Source organism: Triturus cristatus, chromosome 4_1, assembly GCF_964204655.1.
Source record: "Triturus cristatus chromosome 4_1, aTriCri1.1, whole genome shotgun sequence".
NCBI lineage: Eukaryota > Metazoa > Chordata > Amphibia > Caudata > Salamandridae > Triturus > Triturus cristatus.
Window position 1 is genome coordinate 892,421,699 of NC_140585.1, and position 23,596 is coordinate 892,445,294.

A 23,596-nucleotide genomic window follows, 5' to 3' on the forward strand; every position below is an offset into this window, starting at 1 on the left:
TGTCTCAGGTAAGGCGGTCTTAGTCCGCATGGACAATATGACAGCCATGTACTATCTACAAAAACAGGGGGGGGGGGGACGCACTCCTTACAGCTTTCACAACTAGCACAGAGCATATGGAGATGGGCCATTCCTGGAAACATTTTTCTCCTAGCAGAACATCTACCAGGAGTTCACAATCAAATTGCTGATCTGTTGAGTCGTCAAAGACAAAAAATCCACGAGTGGGAACTGCATCCACAAGTTCTTCAGCCTTTGTTTCAAAGGTGGGGACATCCAGACATAGACCTGTTTGCCACAAACTTGAACTCAAAATGCCCAAGCTTCACCGCCAGGTACCCACACCCATTGTCCAAAGGCAATGCGATATGGATGAGTTGGCCAGGCATATTTGCATACGCTTTTCCGCCTCTCCCACTCATTCCATTAGTGATACGCAAGATGCAACAGCACTCACTGACGCTCATCTTAATCGCACCAACTTGGGCAAAGCAGCCATGGTGCACCACCCTGCTACAACTCTCAGTGGTACCACATCAAAAAACGACACCTCTCTCCACACCTCTTAACACAGAACCATGGAGAGATCATGAATCCGGACCCCATGCAGCTAAACTTAGCCATTTGGCTACTGAGGTCCTAGAATTCGGCTACCTAAACCTCCCGCCTGATTACATTATATTCATCAAAGAGGCTAGACGTCCTACCACTAGAGCCTGCTATGCAGCCAAATGGAAAAGATTTGTTATCTCCTGCAACAATAACAATATCAATCCACTAGATGTTTCCATCCAGCATATTATATGCTACTTACTACATCTTCACAGATGTAATTTAGCATATACATCCATCAGGTTACATCTAGCTGCTATCGCAGCTTACCTTCAAAACAGACAACATCTGTCGCTTCTCAGAGTTCCTGTCATCAAAGCCTTCATGGAAGGCCTCGAAAGAATAATTCCTCCCAGGGTACCACCCTCACCAGTGTGGAATTTAAACATTGTTCTCACTAGACTTATGGGTCCTCCATTCGAACCCCTACACAAATATGAGCTATAATTTCTCACATGGAAAGTCACTTTTCTAGTGGCTATCACATCACTCAGAAGAGTAAGTGAGCTCCAGGCACTAACAATTCAGGAACCATTTTTACAAATACATCAAAATAAAGTAGTTCTAAGAACTAATCCAAAATTCCTACCAAAAGTCATTTCACCTTTCCACCTCAATCAATCTGTTGAGTTGCCAGTATTCTTCTCCCAACCTACAACAGTGGCTAAAAAGGGCTCTCCATACGCTAGACCTTAAAAGAGCTCTTCTTTACTATAGTGATAGGATAAAGTCCTTCCGTAAAACAAAACAGCTTTTCGTGTATTTCTCTCCACCACACAAAGGCAATCCCATTTCAAAAACAGGTATTGCAAGGTGGATTGTAAAATGCATACAAATTTGCTACCACAAAGCAAAACGTACTTTATCCATTTCCCCTACGACTCATTCCACTCGTATAATAGGGGCATCCATGGCATTTTAATGGAAACATTCCATTATATGATATCTGCAAAGCAGCTACATGGTCTACACCGCACACATTCACAAAACATTATTGTGTAGATGTACAGGCAAAACAACAAGCTAGTGTGGGCCAGGCTGTACTCAAATCACTATTTCAGACAACTGCAGCAGATACTGGTGGTTGCCGCTAAGGGAGAGAACTGCTATGCAATCTATGCACAGTGTGTGATCTGCAGCTCATATGCCTTGAACGGAAAATGCTGCTTACCAGTATGCATCTGTTCTTGGCATGTAGAGCTGCAGAGTCGCACACGTCCACCCACCTCCCCGGCTATCTTTATCTGTTCCAGTATTATCTTACTTAGATACACCATACATGGACATCTATTTCTGTTGTCACACAACTCTATCATTTCCCTTCATGGCGAAAAACGATCTGAAGATGGAGCCGATGCCCATGCACACTATAGTCCATAGGAGGAGTCGCCTATCTCGTGACTACAAAGACTTCTTCCAGGACAACAACAAAGTGTAATCATCCGGGCCCACCACCAGATAGCGACCTATGCACTGTGTGACTCTGCAGCTCTACATGCCAAGAACAGATGCATACTGGTAAGTAGCATTTTCCTTCTCTTCCAGTTTATCATGGTGTTCCTTGAATGTTTTTTGCCTCCCACACAGTTACCCACGTCTTTTGATGATGATATGCAAAGTATTGCCTGTCTTACCGTTAGATATGTACCACTGTTTTGCTGAAACAGTGCAAGATGGACAAGATGCTATGAAATATATTCTATGTTCTGAGCTACATGCAGTGTATTCTGTTTAATTTGCTATGCTTACCAGTGTCATTATCAGATGACATGCCTGGATGCACTTGACCAACTTCTCTTGGGAAGTCTCGGCTTCTCTAATTGATATGCCCTTTAATGGATACAGACGTATTGTTAAGAAGGATGATACATTCTTTGAGGGACTCAAAAACAGTAAGGGGGTGGCCTACTCCTTAGGATTACTTTCACCCACTAACCAGTTCCATCAGCAGTACTGAAAATTCAGAGGCTACTCAGGCAGTTCACTTACACCAAAAGTCAATCTTCTCAGCCAGTGGACAAGTAGTGCACACTTTTCAAAGTGGTATGAGCAGAGGTAGTGCCAAAGGTCTAGGTTAACAATAACAGTGGCATTACTTGTCCTCCTCTTCTCCAGGCACCACCTCCAAACTTCTTTAGTTGACCCTCCATGAATGTTTAGGGGCTAGTAGGCAGAAGGATCCAGCATTTCCTAATGGGTCCTCTAAATCTTCCCACTTGGATATGCCCTTCCTTTTACAGGCAACTTTTCCCATATTCCACCAATTTAAACTCAAATATTTAACGCGATCTTGGTACATCAACGCAGACAAACTCAGCAAAAATCACGAGCCATGCCTGCACCAAGAGGTGGTTCACAGTTCCTTTGCTCAGTGAAGCGCATCCTTATTAGACCAATTTGCTACCTCAGAAAACTCTACATTTTCCAGGCATATTCTACCTGCAGTTCTCTAGGAGACACAGTATGCCTTTGGTGGGACTTTGGCCTTTGTTAGAGATTTGCATCACTGCCCCAGATCCTGCAGGTCCTGAAGAAAGGCAGGCAGAATCAAGCATACCTGATTCTGGAGGCTCAAAAGGTTCTGGTACTCTGAGCTGTTGAGTCTAAGCTTCTACCCACAATTCATCTTTCTCTTTGAGAGGATCTGCTGTTCCAAAAGCAGGGCATAGTGCACCATCCAAACCTGCACAGTTTGCATCTTCATGCATGGATAGTGAGTAATCAGCTGAGCAGCTTTGATCTTCCATCCGAAGTGGTGGATATAATTTTTGGCACTTGCCATCCTTTCACCAAGTTTATTTATGAAGGCCACTGGAATAAATGTGTTGCCTGGAGTGAAGAAAAGCAGATTATCTGATGTTGTGTCATTTGTATTGTCGAGTGTCGTGCAAGGCTTTGATGCAGGAACCATTAAAGGTTACTTGTCGGCCCTTATGGCCTTTCTTGTTTGCCTGATCAGCCCTCACTATTTAACTCACCCCTTGTGATGCATTTTTTAACAGGTCTTTCACCTATATTTTTCCCTGCTCTCTTCAATATGACAGAGGGGCATCAGTTTGGGCTTGACATTTTTGATGTGTACCCCATTTGAACCCATTCATAGTTGTACTCTAAAGCTCTTGATTTTCATCTACCTTTCCTGCAATCCTACAGGTACTTTGGAAATGTTGCTTGTTACGTCAGACTCGTACATCCCTTCTTCCGAAAGTGTTTTCACATGTCCAATACGGGCAGTCCATCATGCTCCATGCATTAATTTATTCCCTGTATCTGTGTAAAGAGATGAGGCTGCACCAATTGGAGTGATAGTATGTCCCTAGTTTCTACATTGATGGGACTAAGGAGTACTATGTAAGTGATCAGCTGTTCATTGGGTTTGCCGTTGTGGAGAAAGGAACAGAAGATGGTCCAGAAGAGACCTTATCCTATTAGATTGTCCTTTGTATGAAGCTATGTTCTGCCTTGGCTAAAGATTGAGCTCTTGGCTAAAGAGTAACCTCTTTAGGGCATTTGGCATCATTCTGCCAGGGCAGAAACTGTGACTACAGCCCTGCTCAGGGTGCTCCAGTTTTGGACATCTGCTAGGCAGCCAAGTGAGCTTCTGTCCATACTGTTACCAGACACAACTACATTAATTCACAAGTCCACAGAGAGGGCATTTCACCTGCTGGGTTCCTGGTGTAAAATCTAGCACCTCCGAGGAGGCATTGCTTTGGTATACGTTCGCAACGTTTGGTTAGAAGTATCCATCAAAATAATACATTATTTATGTACAATAAAGCTTTTCCTGGTGGATACTCTACCTGACTGTCTCATTTCCCACCACCTTCCTCTGTTAATAATTCCTGAAAGTGGACTTTCAGGAATTAATAAGGCCTCAAGTTACAATCACTCACTGCCAGTTAGTAGGGTAAGCTCTGTGTCTGAAGGCACGGAAAAGAAGAATGTATAAGCTGACCTCATCGTGCAGTAATGGTACCTTTCTGCGACTCGGTGTCATCATGTCTAGAGATGGGACGGGGTCATTACAGAGAATGATGGTGCCAACGGCTGGCATGAAGGAGCTATTGGTAAGAGCTTCTGGATCCATTCTGGTGCCTGTGGCTACTCAGAGTGTGATGAATCTGTGGTTAGATAGAATAGCCAGTGGAAAGAGTGTTACTGAAGGTAATCAACTAATTTTAACATATGTGCATGTGTTGTGTGAGTCTGGATGTTTGTAACCACTTATATTTTAATAAGTTGCCATGCACCCAATTATACTTGTGTACATATGTATGTATATTTCTGTTTGTGTGGGCAGGAGAGGTTGTATGTGTCTGTGCAAGTCTATATTTTTAGAATCAATCTTTTTATTAAGTGATACACCCGCAAAGTACACAGCTTGACTGCCTACATCGTATGGCTGGCAGAGCGAAACAAAATATGCCATACACAGCACACAGGTCTACAGCCCGGAGGGCGACCCCGCAAGAAAAGGATGGAACACAGGCCAGGCCTGTCAGGCATTTGCTCGTGCATCACAGTTTTAGAAGAAGAGTCCAAAAACAAAACATGTAAACCCCCTCCCCCCTGCCTCTCCGCATCTGCCTCTACCCGCCACCCCGAAGCCCTGAGAGTCAACAGTCTTGATCAAAGTGAAGTCAAACCTCCTCAGTGTCCCCTGCCGGTTCCAAAGGGATAAGCTGAAGAATTTGCAAATATTTGAGGCACGTAACTTCCCGCACCTCCTTGGACAGAAGCCGCAAAAAGGGGCCCCAGAGCTTCACATATTCCGAACCCCTCCCATGGATTCTGAGTGATAGGTGTTCCATCGCCAGCAGATGCCAGAGCCTCTGGATCCAGTCCCTCGGATCCGGCTCTGCCGGGGAGTCCCACTGCGCCAACAGAACCTGCCGCACCGCGAGCAGCGCCAGCGCCAGTTGTCTACCCTGCATCGTACGCAGGGGAAAGAACTTGGGATGAGGGAGACCTAACAGCGTGTGCATGGGTTCCCGTGGCAGCTTAATCTGAAACGCCTCGTCAAGGTCGTCCAAGATCTCCGCCCAGTACCGCACCAACTTCGGTCATCGCCACAGCAAGTGAACGAGAGTGCCAGAATGCCCGCACCCCCGCCAGCAAAGACCGAATTTAGTAGGGTCCCAAGACTGAATGCGGGCTGGAGTATAGTACCAGTATGCCGCCACATTATAGGCAGATTCTGCCCCCGCAGTGTCTGACGCTGTATGGTGGACGCGATAAAGAACTTGCTCCCATTCCTTGCTCATTAACGGACGCCCAAGCTCAGTCTCCTAGCGAACCAAGTCTATATTTTTAAAAGGGCATGTACCCTGTGGAAGGATGGTCACTTGTTTATGTATGTGCTTTTGTGTATTTGGCTAAATGTGTCTTCTTACATGTGTGTGGATGTTCACAGTTACATATATCAGTGTTTAAGTAGGCATGCACCTAGAGTGTGGTCACACACATTTACCAATGCATTTATGTGTTTCTGTATGTGTGTGCACTTGTATGTGATTCTTCATATATGGATGTCCAAACATTCACAATTAGTTATTTCTTTTAAATAGGCATGTGCCAGTAGGCACATTCCAACTTGTGAAACTGTGTATGTAAGTCTGTTCTTTGTATGCATTTTTGTGACTCTATGTGTGTGGTCAGGATGCATTAATCTTGTATTCAGATTTCAATGGGAGCAGTCGAACTCTTCTATCTCTCACTACCTCCACCATTACCACACACCGTAATACCAGGGACATTGGTACAAACTGGGACGCAGAATGGGATTAGGGAGAATACTAAGACACTGGGCTCTACCACTTTGACTCGTCATCTTAGCATTATCTCTGTGAAACCAACTCTGTTCTTTGGTGTGGAACTTGTAATTCCTGAAACTAAACATTCAAATAATGAGACTCTGAAATATATGTTCTCTCTGTGAATACAGTAACTACTTTCCCTTTGACTACAATAACTACTTCAAGCTTTGTCACTCTGTTCTCTCTGTGGAAGATGAGTTATAGATTCTCTTTGACACGTGTAGCACTGCAGTGTAGTTAAACAAAGGTTAACTATTCTGCTGTTACTTATCTATCAATTCACCTGCTATGCTTCAACTCTAAAACCTTATGCTAAAATGAGTAAATAATACTGACAAAGTTTTTACCAGTTCTGTAGCAGGACCTTTTCTATTAAAAGGCAACACACCTACAGTCTCCTGCAACTTCATTTACAGTACAACTAGATAAACAACATAAATTAGTTCTGAGTATGTTTCTATCAACAAAATGACTTCTAAAAATTATCTGTGGTTCCAAGGAAGCAACTGCTCCTTAGAAAAGGTAATCCTAGACATGTGTAGCATGGTCCCAGCTACAGCAACACTGTATCACCTTTAGGACCCCTATCTGCATCAGCTTTGACTTTATCACCCATTTTCCACTAAATCAAACCCAATGACGCCAAACAATAATAAATAATACATTAAAGGTTGAAACAGAGAAATAAACAGATTGGAGTTAGAAAGTTAGTTCACTTTCCCAGAGGACCCTTGAAAGGTGGGGGCCCTGGGCAATTGCCCACTTGCCCCATGCCTTAATATGTTTGTATGTATCACCATTGCCTAGTAAAACCACCATGGAACATGAGGGAAGTTATGCCCATATGTCCAAGATGACCGGGGCATCTGCAGACTACGTAAGAATTCATGGCCTGCTTGGAAATATTGTTAGTTGTTGGAAAATTATTGCATAGTGTATATTCTGTGCACATGAAGTCTCACTACAGACAGCATGTGCTATTCTTCAGGGATTGCCAACCTTTCTTTCCTTTGGAAAGACTCTGGGAGCAGGTGTGGAGTATCTCTGTCCAGTGCTCACCAGGTTCCAAGCTGTAATCAATACCGCCAGTCCTGCTTCCCAATATATGTGGCGTATGTGTGAGAGAGAAAAACCGAGAGAGAGGTTTGTGTGCGTGTGTACGGTGATGTACTTTGTCTTTTTGTATTGTCTCCTATTGGATGTGTGTGTATACACTTGTCTATTTGAAGGTGCCTTCATAGGTGTGGATGTGTGTGTATGTTTGTGTATGTATGTTTGGATCTTAGTGTTTCTCTGTGTATGTATATGCATGTTTGTGTAGGCATATGTATGTATGTATAGATGAGCAATTTTAAATGTAATCAATTGAAATGTACTTTTTCAGTGCACTTGTAACTCGCCAGGACATGTACGCTTCTTCAGTATTCGTTGTTCAAGTTATATTATCCATCGCTTTCTTGTGTTCGCAAATGTTTTACACACTGCACGGTACTTGACCATGCATGGTGGACGGTTCCATTTTGGTTTAGATAGTATCAAGTATGTTTAGTTTAAATTCAAAACCAAAAAACAATTAAAATATTCTGAATATATCAAGCACACAAGAAGATTCTGCAAAAATCTACAAGGTAGATGTGCTAATAGAAAACGTTACAATTTAAGTTGCATCAAATTGGCCATGCTGAAGTCTGTGGGTTTATATGCTGTATCTCCGAAGTTTGGTGCAAATTGTTAGGGGGCAAAAAGTTAGTGAGGTTGCAAAAACCGAAGTCCCATAGAGTGAGACGTCAATCTTAACTACAGCGGGGCAACTGCTCCTCTGTTACATACACCGACACACACATGTATTGTGATTGAAGATATGTCATTTCTAACCCTTTTTTTATGTGTGATGGGTGAAGTTTCAAATGGGTTTCTAATGGGTCGTCAGTGGTAACATACAGCGTATTATTTTCATTACTTTTTAAAATGTGTGTATGGATTATGCCATGTTGTTGTTCAGATGGTACACCTAAAGACATTTAACCAGGTCTCAAGGGTGTTAATCTGTGTATTAACATACAATATCATTAATTAAGTTGTGCGGAGATGGTCTACTTTTATTTTGAACTAAGAAGATAAAATGTGTTTTGACCTTTGCATTATTGTAATTAATGTGTCATTGTAGGTGCCTTAATACAGTTGTTGCCAATAACATTTGTTATTAAGAAACAGCTATATTCGAGGCATGTGTAGCTGTAGGTACACATGCTCTGCATACTTCTAACATATAGTGTTGGTTTCAGACTTAGTTTTCTTCAAGGACGTCTTTCGAGTCACGAAGTAAAGTAACTCCTATGTAATGCACATGGGCATCAGCACCATTGTTAGGTTGTTTATTTTCCACCATCAGGTTTGGATTTATATCCACTCCGCTCCAGGTCGACTCCTTGTGTTGTTCCTTGTCCGACGTTTTCAGTTCCTCCATTCCTGTTGGTGATAATCATCGATGGCAGTAGGTTTCTTTCTCGTCTCGACATTCATCAGGCTTAGCAACTGGGTTCCACTCAACACCGCTCTTGTGACTCGTGCCCCGCCCATGGCTTTCAAATCAGTCTTCTTCTTCGAGACTGTAGACTCCGTAATGGAAAGGACTCCCTTCCAGTACTGCCAAAAGTGTCATTCAAAATACCCCTGGACAGACCACCATCAAGCCTGCTACCTCTGTCTGTCTCCAGCGCACTATGAAACCTCCTGCTCCACCTGTCTCACCTTCTGCTCCAAGAAGTCCCTGCAGTACCGATGAAATTGACTTGCTCAATGCATTATGATTCAGCAGTAGGCGGACAATACCCATGACCTCTTTGAAACCACTACATTGAGGAAGAACCAGAAATTGGTCTCTCGGGCAAGGACAGACTCCACTTCAGCCCAGGTGCCTGCTCCCGCTCGGAGTCTGAGAAGGAAAAGCCCTAGGTCCAGGAGGTACAACCTCACCACAAAATGTTGACAAGCGAGTAAGACATACCTCGCTTCGCCACCTCCCTGACACCGAACACAGACCAAGCACCTCCCCCGAGGAACTGCAGCAGCCCATCTTGCAGCATCTTCAAGAGGAGCTCAATGCCTGGCAGAAACAGATTTGTATCCACTTGTAGACTGGGAGGATTGTCACCAGACCTCCTACCAAAGACCAAGATACTCTCCCTCATGAGAGGAAACTAACATTTAAGGAGGAGCTTGCATGGGAGCCTACACCTCCAGACAAGGTCAAGACGCAGCAGTCCTCTACCATTTTGTCCTGGCCCTGTTCTTCTTCCACCTCTCCCACTCCTCCTCCTCTTCCCACATCACTACCACCACAGAGACCCCATGCATGTGAGCACCTTTTTGGACCGCAGGTTGATCAGATGCTGGAGAAAATTAAACAGGCCATGGATAAAACCAAGACTATGGGTACCTTCCAAACGCCTTCTCCGTGCAGTTCCTTTCGTAGATCCAAGTTCAGAGGAGGTGCTGAGGCTACCTCCCCTGAAGCATCTGCCTCCTACCAGAGACAGCAACAACAACAGACACCTACACGGGCTACCCCTGGGGAGCTTTCAGGAGTTGCAATTCCAGGGCCAGCGGCTGAAGGGGTGCAGCTAATGGAGCTGCCCCGCTAAACATTGATTCGCTCTCCCTTCCCCCAGATCGCACAACACCTGTCAGGGAAGACTACAGAGGTTTCTTTCACAGTGGGAAGAAATTACCTCTGATCAGTGGATTCTCTCCACCATCAGGCAGGGTTACTGTTTAGAACTCACTACAACCCCACCAAGCATCCCTCCCCACAAACAAACCCTCTCCCCAGCATACCAGTGCCTCCTTCTGGAGGAAGTAGAGGCACTCATTTGCAAGAGGGAAATAGAGCTTGCGACACCACCCCGGCAAGACCTGTATGTTCTTATCCGCAAGAAGAATGGGACACCCAGTCCTGTACTCAACTTCATGCCCCTCAATGAATACTTCCTGTCCGAGCACTTCCACATGGTCATTCTCCAGGACGTTATCCCTCTGCTGCAGCAAGGCCACTTTATTATTGCACTCGACTTGAAGGATGCTTATTTCCACATCCAATTCCACCCTGCACGCTGTCAGTACCTGTGGTTCATGGTAAGTGCCCAGCATTCTGAACTCAAAGTGCTGCTCTTCGGGGTCACCATGGCCCCCAGGGTATTCACAAAATGCCTTGCCATGGTAGCCGCTCATCTCTGGAGGGGTGGCATTCACATGTTTCCTTACTTGGGTGACTGGCTGATCAAGAGCACAAACCAACACCAGGGCTTGGCACATACCAAGGCCACCATAAACCTCCTGCACGATCTAGGGTTCACCATCAACGCAGTAAAGTTCTACTGCCAGCCCCTTCAGATACAGCCTTCTTGGGAGCAGTTTTCAAATCAGTCAACTGGAAAGTGTATCCCAGCCAAGTGTGGATGCAAGCTTTTCAGTTGTTACTTACTTGTTTTCAGCCAAATTAAACCTTAATAATCAGGACACTCATGCGCCTCCTCAGCATTATGGCCTCCTGTATTGTCATAGTTCTCCATGTGAGATTGCACATGCTTCCACTATAATGGTGCCTTGAAGCACAATGTTCACACGCCGAGGGTCACTGGGAAGATCAAGTGTTGATTTGGGACAGCACATATAGCTCTCTGCAGTGGTGGTACAGTAACAATCTGTTGCAGGGCTGGCCCTTTCTCAACTAAATTCCACAAGCGACCATCACAATGGACACTTCTCTCATGAGGTGGGGGCATATCTCCAGGGCTTGGTCATTCAGGGCATGTGGGCACTCCACCAACTGGGTACCCACATCAACTACTGGGTGCTACTGGACAGCTGTTGGGTCTCAAAGCTTTCTTATGCCACCTACAACACAAAGGAGTCCTCATCAGAACAGGCAATATGACCACCATGTAGTACCTCCTGCAACAAGGTGGCTTCCACTCAGCGTTAGCACAGGTCATTTGGAGAAAGGGCTCTCCACCACAAGATCCATCTAGTGGTAGAGTACATACCAGGAGTAGACTACTACTTTGAAGGCCTTCTCAGCAGGATACAGCAACTAGTCCACGAGTGAGAACTCCATCCGCTTGTCCTACTCCTGTACTTCTATTGTTGGGGGTTCCCCGACATGGACCTCGTCGCTACCGCCGAAAACGCTAAATGTCAAAGCTTAGTCACCTGGTTACTACACCCACAGTCCATGGACAATGCACTATGGAAGAACTGGTCAGGGATATTTGCCTACTTTTTTCCTTCTCTCCCACTCCTTCCTTATGTAAGCTTCAGCAAACACACCTCACTGTCATCCTGTTGGCTCCCACGTGGGTTAGACAACCCTAGTTTGCCATCCTTCTCAACCTGACCCTAGTTCCTCACGAGAAGCTGCCCAACCAGTCAGACCTTCGCTTAGGACCAGAGTACAGTCAGACACCCAAACTCTAGGCAGCTGAATCTAGTGATTTTACTCCTGAAGTCTTAGAATTTGGTTACTCAGTCTGCCTCCTGAATGTATGTCCGTCCTTAAGGAGGCCTGCAGACCCACCATGGGGGCCTGCTATGCTGCCAAATGGAAAAGTTTGTTCATTATTGCCTTCCAAAACACTTAGCCCTAATGAAACCAGTGATCCAAGACATGGTTTTCTACTTGCTTCATCTGCAGATGTTAGGCCTTGCCTACACATCTGTCCATCTCCACTTAGCTGCATTTGCAACTTACCTTCAAAAGAAGGCGCATTCTTTCTTGTTCAGAGTCCGTGTCACCAAAGCCTTTATGAAGGGTCTTAGATGGCTTATTCCACATAGGGTACCCGGGCCCCTGTTTGGAACCTCAACATTGTCCTAACTCAATGCAGGGGACCTCCTTCCAAGCATCTTCATTCATGTCCTTACAGTTTCTCTCTTCGAAGGCGGTCTTCTCAGGCTAGTGAAGGAACTTCAAGCTCTTAACCCCGAGGAACCCTTCTTCCAGGTGCACAATGATAGAGTCATCCTTAGGACTAATCAAAAGTTTCTGCCTAATGTGGTATCTTCCTTCCACCTTAAACAAAAAAAATAACTCTGTGTTATTCTCACACTTAGACTCTGTGGCAGAGAGGGCTCTTCACACACTAAACATAAAAAAAAGCCCTTATGTACTACACAGGACAAAGCCCTTTCACAAGACACAACTCGTTGTCTCATTCACTAAACCACACAAAGACCATGCTTTCTCCAAGCGGGCATAGCTAGGTGGCTGGTCAAATGTATTCAGATTTGCTACTCTAAAGTCTTGCAATTGCCTGCCCCACCCATGCCCCACTAACCCCTAAAAGGGGGCCTCCGTGGTTTTCCTTGGTAACAGTCCTATAGCTGACATATGTAAAGCAACGACTTGGTCCACTCCACACACGTTCACTAAGCACTACTGTGTGGATGTTTTAGGACACATACAAGCTAATGTTGGCCAAGCTGTGCTATGTCATTTGTTCCAGTTCTTGCAACATCTTCTGGCTGGCCAATGATTAGGAGAGTACTGCTTAAAAGTCTACGTAGAGCGTGTGTATCTACAACTACACATGGCCATGAATGGAAAATATTACTTACCCTTTAAGCATCTGTTGGTGGCATGTAGTGCTGTAGATTCCCATTCAACCACCCTCCTTCCCAGAAGCCTGGGGTTGTTAAAGATGCATTTCTTTCTTGTTCTTTTGAATGGTCATCTTCTGCTTTTCTATTCTCCATTTTCATCCTTACCTGCCGTACGTAAAAACACCCTAACAATGGAGCCTTTTCCCTTGCACATTATCAGTCATAGGTGAAGTCACTATACCTTGTGACTTGAAAAACCAATTGAAAGAAAAGCAAGTTGGACACGTCCGAGACCAACACTAGATGGCAGGAGTATGTAGATTTACAGTATGCAGAACATGTGGATCTACAGCACTACACGCCACTAACAGATGCTTACAGGGTAACATTTAGCCCAACACTAGATGGCAGGAGTATGCAGAGCACGTGGATTTACAGTATGCAGAGCATGTGGATCGACAGCACTACACACCACAAACAGATGCTTACAGGGTAACATTTTCCTTTCACAAGCATGGCATACCATATAAATATGTTGCAGTTTTACATTCACTTACAAACACTCAATGCATATTTGTTTTTTCTAGCTTGTGTATGAACTTTTTTGGGCATGATGGAACAGTAAACCTAAACAAACTGAAGTGTGATCGACCAGATTTGAAGATTGTGACAAGAATCACAGAGGATGAAGAGGTGCTCCGATACACAGAAGAGAAAGTAAAGAAAATACTTTCAAGTGGATCAAATCAATACAAAACAGCATGGCTCGTTCATCTCCTGAAAGCAGTGCTGAAGGACGTAAATGATGGCGAGAACTGTGTCGAAAACGCAGTGAAGGAACGAGTACAAATATTAAAAAATAATATTTCACAACTTCTTGAAAAATATTCGATCCACCAGTCAGATCTGAAAGTTTAACCTGGATTCCAACTAGCACTGACAACATCAAGACATCCAATTTTATTGTTCACTTATATACATCTATTTGTATTATACATACATCCTTGCACGCAAACATCTAGGCTCCTACAGTCACCTGCCTATGCATAAAATGAACAAATGCCTTCATTGCTTTCTCAACAAGCATTTGCAATGCAATAGGTCTCGCATTCACGCGAGTTTAAGCTATTGGCATTGTAAATGACACTGCCTTTTATTTAAGTTTTAAAAAAGAAAACAAAAATAAAAGGCATTGTTATTTGTAATTTGAGTAGCTCAAACTTGCGTAAATGCGAGACCTATTGCATTGCAAATGCTTGTTCTGCAAATGTAGAGGGGAGTAGAATTACGTGTTGTCAAGTAGAGTGGAAATATGCAGAGTGAAATTATGATGTGTGGGGTGAAATTATGTGGCATGAAAGTATGTTGAGTGGCTTGGAACTGTGTGGCATGGAGCTGAATTGTGAGATGTGGAATTCTTTGGCGTGGTGTGGCATAGACTGCAATTGTATGGAAATGAATTATGTTACCTGGAGTTAAATTATGTGGCATGGTGTGGAATTAAGGGATGTGGTGTGGAATTAATTGGCATGGCGTGAAGTAGGATTATATGGTGTGGTGTGGAATTGTGTGGAGTGGAATTGTGTGGCATAGAATTGTGTGGCATGGAATTGTGTTGAGAGGAATGGAAGTATGTGGAATGGAGTGGAAATATGTGGCATGGAATGAAATTATGTGGTGGACTTGAATTATGTGCCGCTAAGTGGAATTATGTTATTGAGTGGATTCATTAATAGTTGAGTGGAATTATGTGGCATGGAATTACGTTCCATGGAGTGTAATTATGTGGTATGGCATGGAATTAATTGGTGTGGATTTGTGTGGTGTGGCCTAGAATTGTGGGGTGTTGAGGGAAATTGTGAGACATGGAATTGTGTGGTGTGGTATGCAATTGTGTGACATGGAGTGCAATTCTGCGGAGAGGAAGTATGGGGGTGGAGTGGAATTATGTGATGTGGTGTGGAATTATGGGGTGTGGTATGGAATTATGTGGCATGCAATTGTGTGCCATGGAATGGAATTATGTGGTGTGGATTTATGAGAAGTGGAGAGCACTTTATGTGGCATGGAATTATGTGGAGTGGAATTATTTTGCATTCACTGAGATAGACATGTTACTGTGTGGCGTGAACTACAATTATGTGACGTGGTGTGCAATTGTGTGGAGAGGAATTCAGTGCCGTGAAGTGGAATTATGTGACATGGTGTGAAATCAAGTGCTTTGGCATAGAATTAGGTGGCAAGGAGTGGAATTATGCTCCGTGGAGTAGAATTATGAGATGTGACATGGAATGGTCTGGCATGGAATTGTCTGGTGTGGAATTGTGTGGTGTGAAATTATGTTGGTTTTGGGAGATTAAATTTAGGTGGTACAGTGTGGTACAATGTGGAATTATGTGGTATGGAGTGGAATTATGTCTCATGGAGTGGAATTGTGTAGCATGATGTGGAGTCGTGATGTTGCATGGAGTGAAATTATGTGGGATGGAGTTGAATTGTGTGGCATGGAATTGAGGGGTGTTGACTAGTGGAATTATGTGGTGTAGAGTAGAATTAGGTGGCGTGAAATTATGTGGAGAAGAATTGCGTTGCATGGAATTGTTTGGCATGGTATTGTGCGGCATTGAGAGGATTGGAATTATGCGACGTGGAATTATGTGGCTTGGATTGGAAATATGAGGGTGGAGTGCACTTAGGTGGCATGGAGTTGAATTGTGTTGCATGGAGTGTAATTGTGTTGACTGGAGTGGAATTGTGCAACGTGGAATTGTGTGGCGTGAAATGCAATTGTGTGATGTGGAGTGCAATTGGGTGACATGGAGTGTCACTGAGTGGAGTGGAAATCATATAGCATGGAGTGGAATTATGTGACATGGTAATGAATTGTGTGGTGTTGAGTGGAATTACGTGCCGTGGAATTATGTGGCATGGAGCCGAATTATGTTGATTTGAATTGTGTGGCATGGCATTACATGCCATGGATTGGCTTTAAGTGGCGCAGAATATTTTGGCATGGAATTGTGTGGTGTGAAATTGTATGGCGTGCAATTGTGTGCCATGGAGTGAAATTTTGAGACATGGAATTGTGAGGAGTGCCACTGTGTGACATGGAGTGCAATTGTGTGGAGTGGGATTAAGTGATGTGGAGTGGAATTATGTGACGTGGTGTGGAATTATGTGGTGTGGAGTGAAGTGTGTGGCATATAGTAGAATTATGTGGCATGGATTTATGTGATGTGCAATTGTGTCGCATGGCAAGGAATTGAGTTGAGTGGAAATATGTTGATCTGAATTATGTGGCACGAAAGGGAAGAGGCATTATGTGACACAGAGTGGAATTATGTTGTAGGGAGTGAAATTATGTGGCATAGTATGTGGCATGATGTGGAATTATATGTTGTGCACTGAAGTGGAATTATGTGGTATGGAGTAGAATTATGTGGCATGGAATTGTGTGAGTGGAAATTCGTGGCATGAGTGGAATTATGAGATGTGGAATTGTGTTGCATGGAACTGCGAGGCCTTGAGTGGTGTGGAATTATGTGGCATGGGGTGAAATGATGTGGTATGGAGTGGATTGAAAATAGGTGGAGTGGAATTATGTGACTTGGAGGGGTAATATATGGCATGAAATTATGTGGTGTGGAGTTGAATTACGTTGCGTGGAACTTGGTTGCGTGGGATTCTGTGGTGTGGAGTCGAATTGTGAGACATGGAATTGTGCAGCATGGAGAGCAATTGTGTGGCATGAAGGCCAGATGTGTAACTTGGAGTGCAATTGTGTGATGTGGAATGCCATTGTGTGGAGTGGAGTCATGTAGGGAGGAGTGGAATTATGTTACACTTTGTTGAATTATGTGGTGTTCTGTCAAATTATGTGGCATGATGTGGAGTGGCATTATGTGATGTGGAGTAGAATTATGTGACATAGAATTGTGTAGCATGGCGTGGAATTGTGTTGCATTGAGTGGTGTAAAATTATGTGGCATATAATAAAGCATAATTATGTATAGAGGTCATTTAAGTGCCTGCTGCTTGTTTCCTCTGACAGATGGTCACTTGAGAGCAATGTATCGAGTTTGGAGCTGATCAATAACGTGTCCACAGGAGGGGAAACAGCAATTAAGGAGGATGTCTCTGTCTCCCTTCACGCCCAGGGAGGAGGGAGATGGAAGCAGAGCATCAAAGGGCTGGGTGAGAAGGGAGGGGGGAATGCAAGGGTCAAAGCGGCGAAAGTGAAAGTAATCGAGCAGAGCATCAAAGGACTGGGTGAGAAGGGAGGGGGGAATGCAATTAGCAGAGGAGCAGCTGTGCAGTGCATGTGATCTCGTGCACTCAAGGTTTAGGCCAGCCAAAAGTGTGGGTAGCACTTTGAAAATCCTACATATAAAATGTCTCTTCGAGCCTTTGGCTCGCGAGACCTAAAAATACACAAATGCACATACACAGACAACCACATACAAACCATACAGACAAATGCAAAAAAGTCCAAGGACAGAAACACATGTACTTCTATATAGAACTGCATTTAGATTCACATATGCACACTCCATGTACTGATACAAATGTTTTGCTGAATTTGATGCTTTGCAGTGATGAAAAAGCATACTCTAGCTCGCTTCAACCAAACTAGGTCTTAGACTCCAGTTTTAATGTGACGTTTTTCCTCGTCCCACGTGAATAGTTTTTTATTTTCATGTCCCACTAGAATGAAATCCTGCATAGAAGGACGATGGCTTTTAGAGGCTGTTCTGAATACGTTAAACACAGCTGTGCCAGAGAGGATCACATACTATGTAACTTTTCTGTTTCATGTTGCTTATGAGAAGCTTTATTTAGTAGAATTGTAAGAATCCTGTTGAACGTATTCATAGTTATAGGTGTTTCTCTTCTAATTGGTTTAGAACCTGCTAACAATGTACTACTGTACTAAATGTATGACATCCTTTGTTTAGAAACCTAAATAAAGTGTGTGGTGGCTGGATGTAAGGAGCCCTCTTTCAACATAATTTACAAGGAAAATCTATGCTGGAAATCGACCCCATCTAAAACTATGTATTTTGATTTTAAGATTTTTACTGAGTTTTGCTTGATATGAGAGCTTTGCACTCGGATTTATTCACTTATTAATTTTGAGTAATTGCACTACTACCTTTATGACAAAATGTTTCAAAATAAAACCTTTAAGGCCAAGACTTCATTGTATGTAATTTCTTATAGGACCAAATATGTTCTACATTTCTGTTATTTGAAATATGAGACCTTTGACTTCTTAAATTTAGACGGGTTAAGAGGAGAGCACTAAAGCCCGTCTAGGGACTACACCATTCCCTGTCCATCAAGGCACGCTTTGGGGCAAGATGGGATTGGTTTTGCGTCATCAGCATCATTACTATTTCTTTTCTCTCTCCCTGTTTTCTACCTCATTACAACTGACTTTGTAATTCCTACATTACTCTTCCTATTCTCTCCATTTTATGTTTCACTCTTTCTGTGATTGTAATCACATTTATTTAGTGCTTACTACCCCTGGCGAGGCATTGGAGCACTGTACAGCAAGTAGAACGCTACTCCAGAACCGAAGGTTAATGGTTAATCCAGTGGTTATTGTTAATTATGATTAGTCATGAGCACTCAACAAAAATGACATCCATTTACTCTAGTTACTTTGTGATGGACTATGTTAATACTATTTATGTGTGATTATTGGTGAGGGTCATGTGGTTTCAGGGGAATGGCTTGTGAGATAGATATACTGGCAGAGATTAGATAGTGTTAGGTTGCAGGTATAAAAGAAGGAGAGGTTGTGATATATAAAGTGAGGTTTTAGCCTTTTACAGAATTACAATAAAATAGCTTAAGGCAGACAGGCATGAGACTGAGAGGAGGCTATATTCAGAAGGCATGCAGAGGATGGATGGCAAGAAGAGGGTCACCATAAAGAAACAAGCATTGGTAAATGCAGTAGGTTTCGCCTATGTGATTAATAATACATTTTTTGGGCGGTACGTTTTAAGTTGGGGAGCACTTGTGCAATACAAGTTAAAGAAACTCCGTAAAAGTGTTATGACTTGTTTTTTGATAAGGGCAATATACTGTGCAGTATCTGGTGACTACATAAAGTGGTCCTGTACCTTCGGTTGATGTTATGAAAGCTATATCCACTGTCTGGAATCCAAAGGGGGCTGGACAGCGATGCAAAGTTGTGAATCCTGTCGCACCATAATGAGCGGATTCTGGGACACAATAGCATTTCAGCATCCTTAGGCAAGTAAAATAAATGCCAGTGAGGAGATATTCATTTTAAGTATATTGCATGTGTTGAGTGGTGGGGGTTAAACATTGACTGTTGTTAAAATAGTAGGCGAAAAAATAAATGGCGAAAGCTCAGAAAATAAAGATAGACATGGCTTATAAAATACAGACGTGCTTTAAATAAACAGATCTCCTTCGCTGGCCTGCAGCTGCAGAGCTTTTAAATCAGAGTCAACAAGTGTCAACTAAAACCTGGGATTCTATGAGCCCTCCCTTACTATCCGATGATCGCGACACCTTCAGACCAGACTTTTCTGTTAGCAAGGAGTGCCTCGGCTTTAGAAATAGCACCCAGTAATAGGATATATGCAGGTAATTTGTGATTGAAAAACCTGGAGTAATTTTACCTGAGCCACAGCAAACCCTTGCTGACAAGCAGGCCAAAGGTACCTTGACAATAGTTGCTATGTGTGCAAATAGCCTTCACGGAGCACAAAGGCTAGTGTTACAGAGCTTAGAAATGCAACGTATATGGCTCCGCTTGCCCCGAACTTCAGTCAATACATTCTGAAACGAATGTACTACAGTGACGTAACTACAGTTGCCACGTGCCATTCCCCAGCTAAAAACAACCGCATTTGCATATTAGATTGGATCCCATCAATTCAATATACAAGAATGGTGTTATGAACACAGGTTATTCCCCATGTCTAATCTATTAAACTAAGTAGGGTCTCCGAGATCTGTAGAGGCTTATTTATCAGTGCAACAGGAGCAGAGCGAGACAAGCACACCAACTCTTGCACTCCTGTGCCAAGTATCTCCCTTCCCTTATGTGGCACATCAGCCATGCTGAAGCGAAGGTCACCGGCGACCTGTCAAAGTCCAAATACAATATGCCACTGAAATAGAACTGTGCCTTTTGTAACTTCTGCTTAAAAGTAACTTCTGCTTAAAAATGTCCCTGTCAAGAAGCGCAAGTAGGGGGGTTCGGGCTGGGGGAAGGTATCCATATCCGGTGCAAGACCTATAAATGGGGCCCGGGGCACGATTTGAGATCGATGGGACTAATCAGATGTGATTTGAATGTGACTGGACTATGTAAACAGTGGATGGGGGACAAAATTCTAGTTAACTGTGAAGATAGCGGGCGTGGATGGGAGCTGATCGTCCCATGCATTCCTAGCATTTCAGGGGGGGAAGAGGCACTCTGCCTTGTTAGGAAGTGGGTAGTTTTAAATCCATGGGCAGGGGGGCAGAGAGGGGGGGGGAGACTGTTGAGGGATTTGGGATTGAAGGGGGGTTTCGAAGTTGCTTCATGTGGTTGATCAGGGAGCAGGGTGGGGGAGGGGACTAGGGGGTTGGGAATTGAGAAATTTTATTTTCTTGATTGTGTTATTGGTAAGCGAGATGTAACTGTAATTCGTAAACGTTAAACAGTCGTATTGACCAGTGGACGGCGAATACTGAGTGATCAGATTCAAGTTTTTTCCTAAATAGAAATAATCTGATTATTGGTATTACGCAAGGTACACGCTAATGGGGCAGGATAGAGACCTTACCCTTCCCGTAATGTCCTGGAACGTTAACAGGGTTGGGGATAAAATTAAAAGGGGCATAGTACAACAGTATCTAAAGAGACACTCGCCCGACGTGGTTCTTCTGCAAGAGACGCATCTGGTGGGTCAGAAATCTAAGGCTCTTACCAGGTGGGGATATAAACTTTTAGTACACGCGGACTACACCACGGGATCGATGGGGACGGCTATACTGGTGAAGAAAAATACGCCCCATATTGTTCATAAGACATGGGCGGATACAGGGGGTCGATTCGTGGGGGCAGAGGTCCAATGGGACGGGAGGGACATCAACATACTCTCGGTATATGTGCCGCCAGCTCTAGGCAAAGCGGCGTTGGAAGAACCAGGGCATGGGCTGACGAGACTCCGGGAGGGCACCCTTATAATGGGGAGAGACTACAATATGACCTTAGACGACACCATTGATCGCCATCCACCGAGGTCCAGGGAGAAATCGAACGTCCTCATGGCTGACTTAGTGAAGGCAATGGGTTGAACGGATGTAGGTCGGGCACTTCACCCAACTGCTAAATTATTCACGTATCTCTCGAATGTCCACCGCAGTCTATCACGCATTGATTATTTCCTTACGCATCTATCCTCTATAGGTAATTTAGCCAATTACAAGGTTCTCCCCAGGGGTATCTCAGATCATTCCCCGGTATGGACGGAGTATATGCACTGGGAACGACAACCACGCAATACCATCGTCCTAAATCCATGGCTCCTACATATACCGGATATAAGAAGCGAACTCCGTAATCAAACGGAGAACTACTTCGCTGAAAACTTGGGCTCAGTAGATTCTGCACAAGTAATCTGGGACGCATACAAGGTGGTCCTCAAGGGGCAAGCTCTGTCACTGAAGACGAGTTATATCGCAAAGAAGCGCGAACTACTGGTTCAGTTAGAGTCCGACCTCCTCGAACTAGAGCGGGAAAATTCGCAAGACCCCTCGACAGTCACTAGCCATAGACTCTTGTTAAAACAAGACGAGTACAGGATAAAAACTAGGGAGCTAATGGTGACTAAATATCGTGCCACTCAGCATAGACTGTATGAACTCGGTGATAGGGCTGGCAGGACACTGGCATGGTTAGAGAGACGGGAACAGGGGTCTAGATGGGTACATCAATTGACAACGATGGGGGGTGACATAGTGGGCCACCCACGAGAAATAGCAGAGAAATTTGCTGAATATTTCGAAACGGTGTACGCCCCCTCTACCCCATACACGGCGGAGGACTCGCGTCAGCTCCTCCGGGATAGTACCGTGCCGAGCCTCTCTGAGGTGGAGCGGGCAACCCTGGAGGCAGACCTATCGAGCGAGGAATTAAATAAGGCCATGGGGCAGATTAAGTCTGGAAAGGCTATGGGGCCCAATGGCATTCCAATCGAGTTTATGAATGCTACTGCCTCTCAGACCGTGCCTCACCTGAGAGCCATGTATGAAGAAAGTTTACAAGTGGGGAGTTTACCGATAGATCAACGGCTAGCTACCATTGTAGTCATTCACAAGCAGGGTAAGCCAGCAGATAAATGCGGCTCATATAGGCCAATCTCACTCCTTAATGCAGAGACGAAAGTGCTGGCTAAAGTTCTGGCAAATAGACTGGTGTCGGTCATAGCGTCGCTGGTCCACCCAGACCAATCTGGCTTTATGCCAGGTAGAAATACGGCCCTTAATATACGGCGTTTACACAATGTGATGGCCCGCAGGAAATACATCGAAGAAGACTCGGCGGTGTTGTCTCTAGACGCGTCAATGGCATTCGACTCCATTGAATGGCCGTATCTATTTGCGGTCCTATAGAAAGTGGGCTTGGGCCCTAAATTTATAGCCTGGGTAAAGTTTCTCTATACTGGGGTGCTGAGACAGGTGAGAATTAATGGCTTTACATCTAGAACTTTCGAGCTACGAAGGGGCACTAGGCAGGGATGCCCACGCTCTCCATTGATTTTTTCTCTTGTCCTGGAACCCCTTGCGGCCTGGGTGCGTAAAGATGCGTTGGTGCGAGGGTTGCGATGGGCAGAAGACGTGGAAGATCGAATATCCCTCTATGCGGACGATATGTTGTTATACTTGGCATCCCCGTATAACTCGATTAGGGTTGTGCTAGATATATTCACAAATTTTGGCAAATATTCGGGATATGCGATCAACTGGCACGAGTCTGTACTGTTTATGCTGAGAGGCTCAGCCCCACGCCTTCCGGCAGACTGCACTATAGCGGTCGTCACAGAGGGGTTTCGATATCTAGGGATCTTTATCACCTCAGATCCGGTTTCCTTCTATGGCTCCTACGTGCCCCCCCCCTCTTGCCCGACTACGGGCGGATGTTAAACATTGGAGATCTCTCCCCTTTACACTGTTGGGGAGGGCGGCGCTCTTTAAAATGCTAGCCCTTCCTCGTTTCCTCTACATACTACATAATTTTCCCACAGGGTCCTGGATTCATATTTCAGAGCGGTTGAAGGGGAGATTCAAACTTTTCTTTGGGATGGCAGGGCCCCTAGAATAGCAATGCAGAAATTGACTAAAGGCAGGTACGATGGGGGCATAGCACTACCTGAGCTACAGCGCTACTATTGGGCGGCACAACTGGTGACCATTAATCACTGGAAGTATCACCCTCCGGATGACCCGGCTTATGTCCTGGACCGATACCAAACGGATCGCTCTGGGTATAAGGGGCCATTGTACGCCACAGACAGGAAAAATAGGAGGCG

The 23,596-nt window shown here is 44.3% G+C and overlaps 1 protein-coding gene across 5 annotated transcripts in view; it reads left to right on the top strand.

Moving 5' to 3' along the window:
- The window catches only part of LOC146855745 (NACHT, LRR and PYD domains-containing protein 5-like), a 561,293-nt gene extending 543,067 nt beyond the window's left edge, over window positions 1-18,226 (top strand). For all 5 annotated transcript variants that reach the window (XM_085653658.1, XM_085653660.1, XM_085653661.1 and 2 more), the window contains one exon: window positions 13,619-18,226. In XM_085653658.1, the coding sequence (XP_085509784.1) occupies window positions 13,619-13,949 (331 nt within the window). In that variant the 3' untranslated portion in view covers window positions 13,950-18,226. The remainder of the gene's footprint in view (window positions 1-13,618) is intronic.
- Window positions 18,227-23,596: the final 5,370 nt, after the last annotated feature.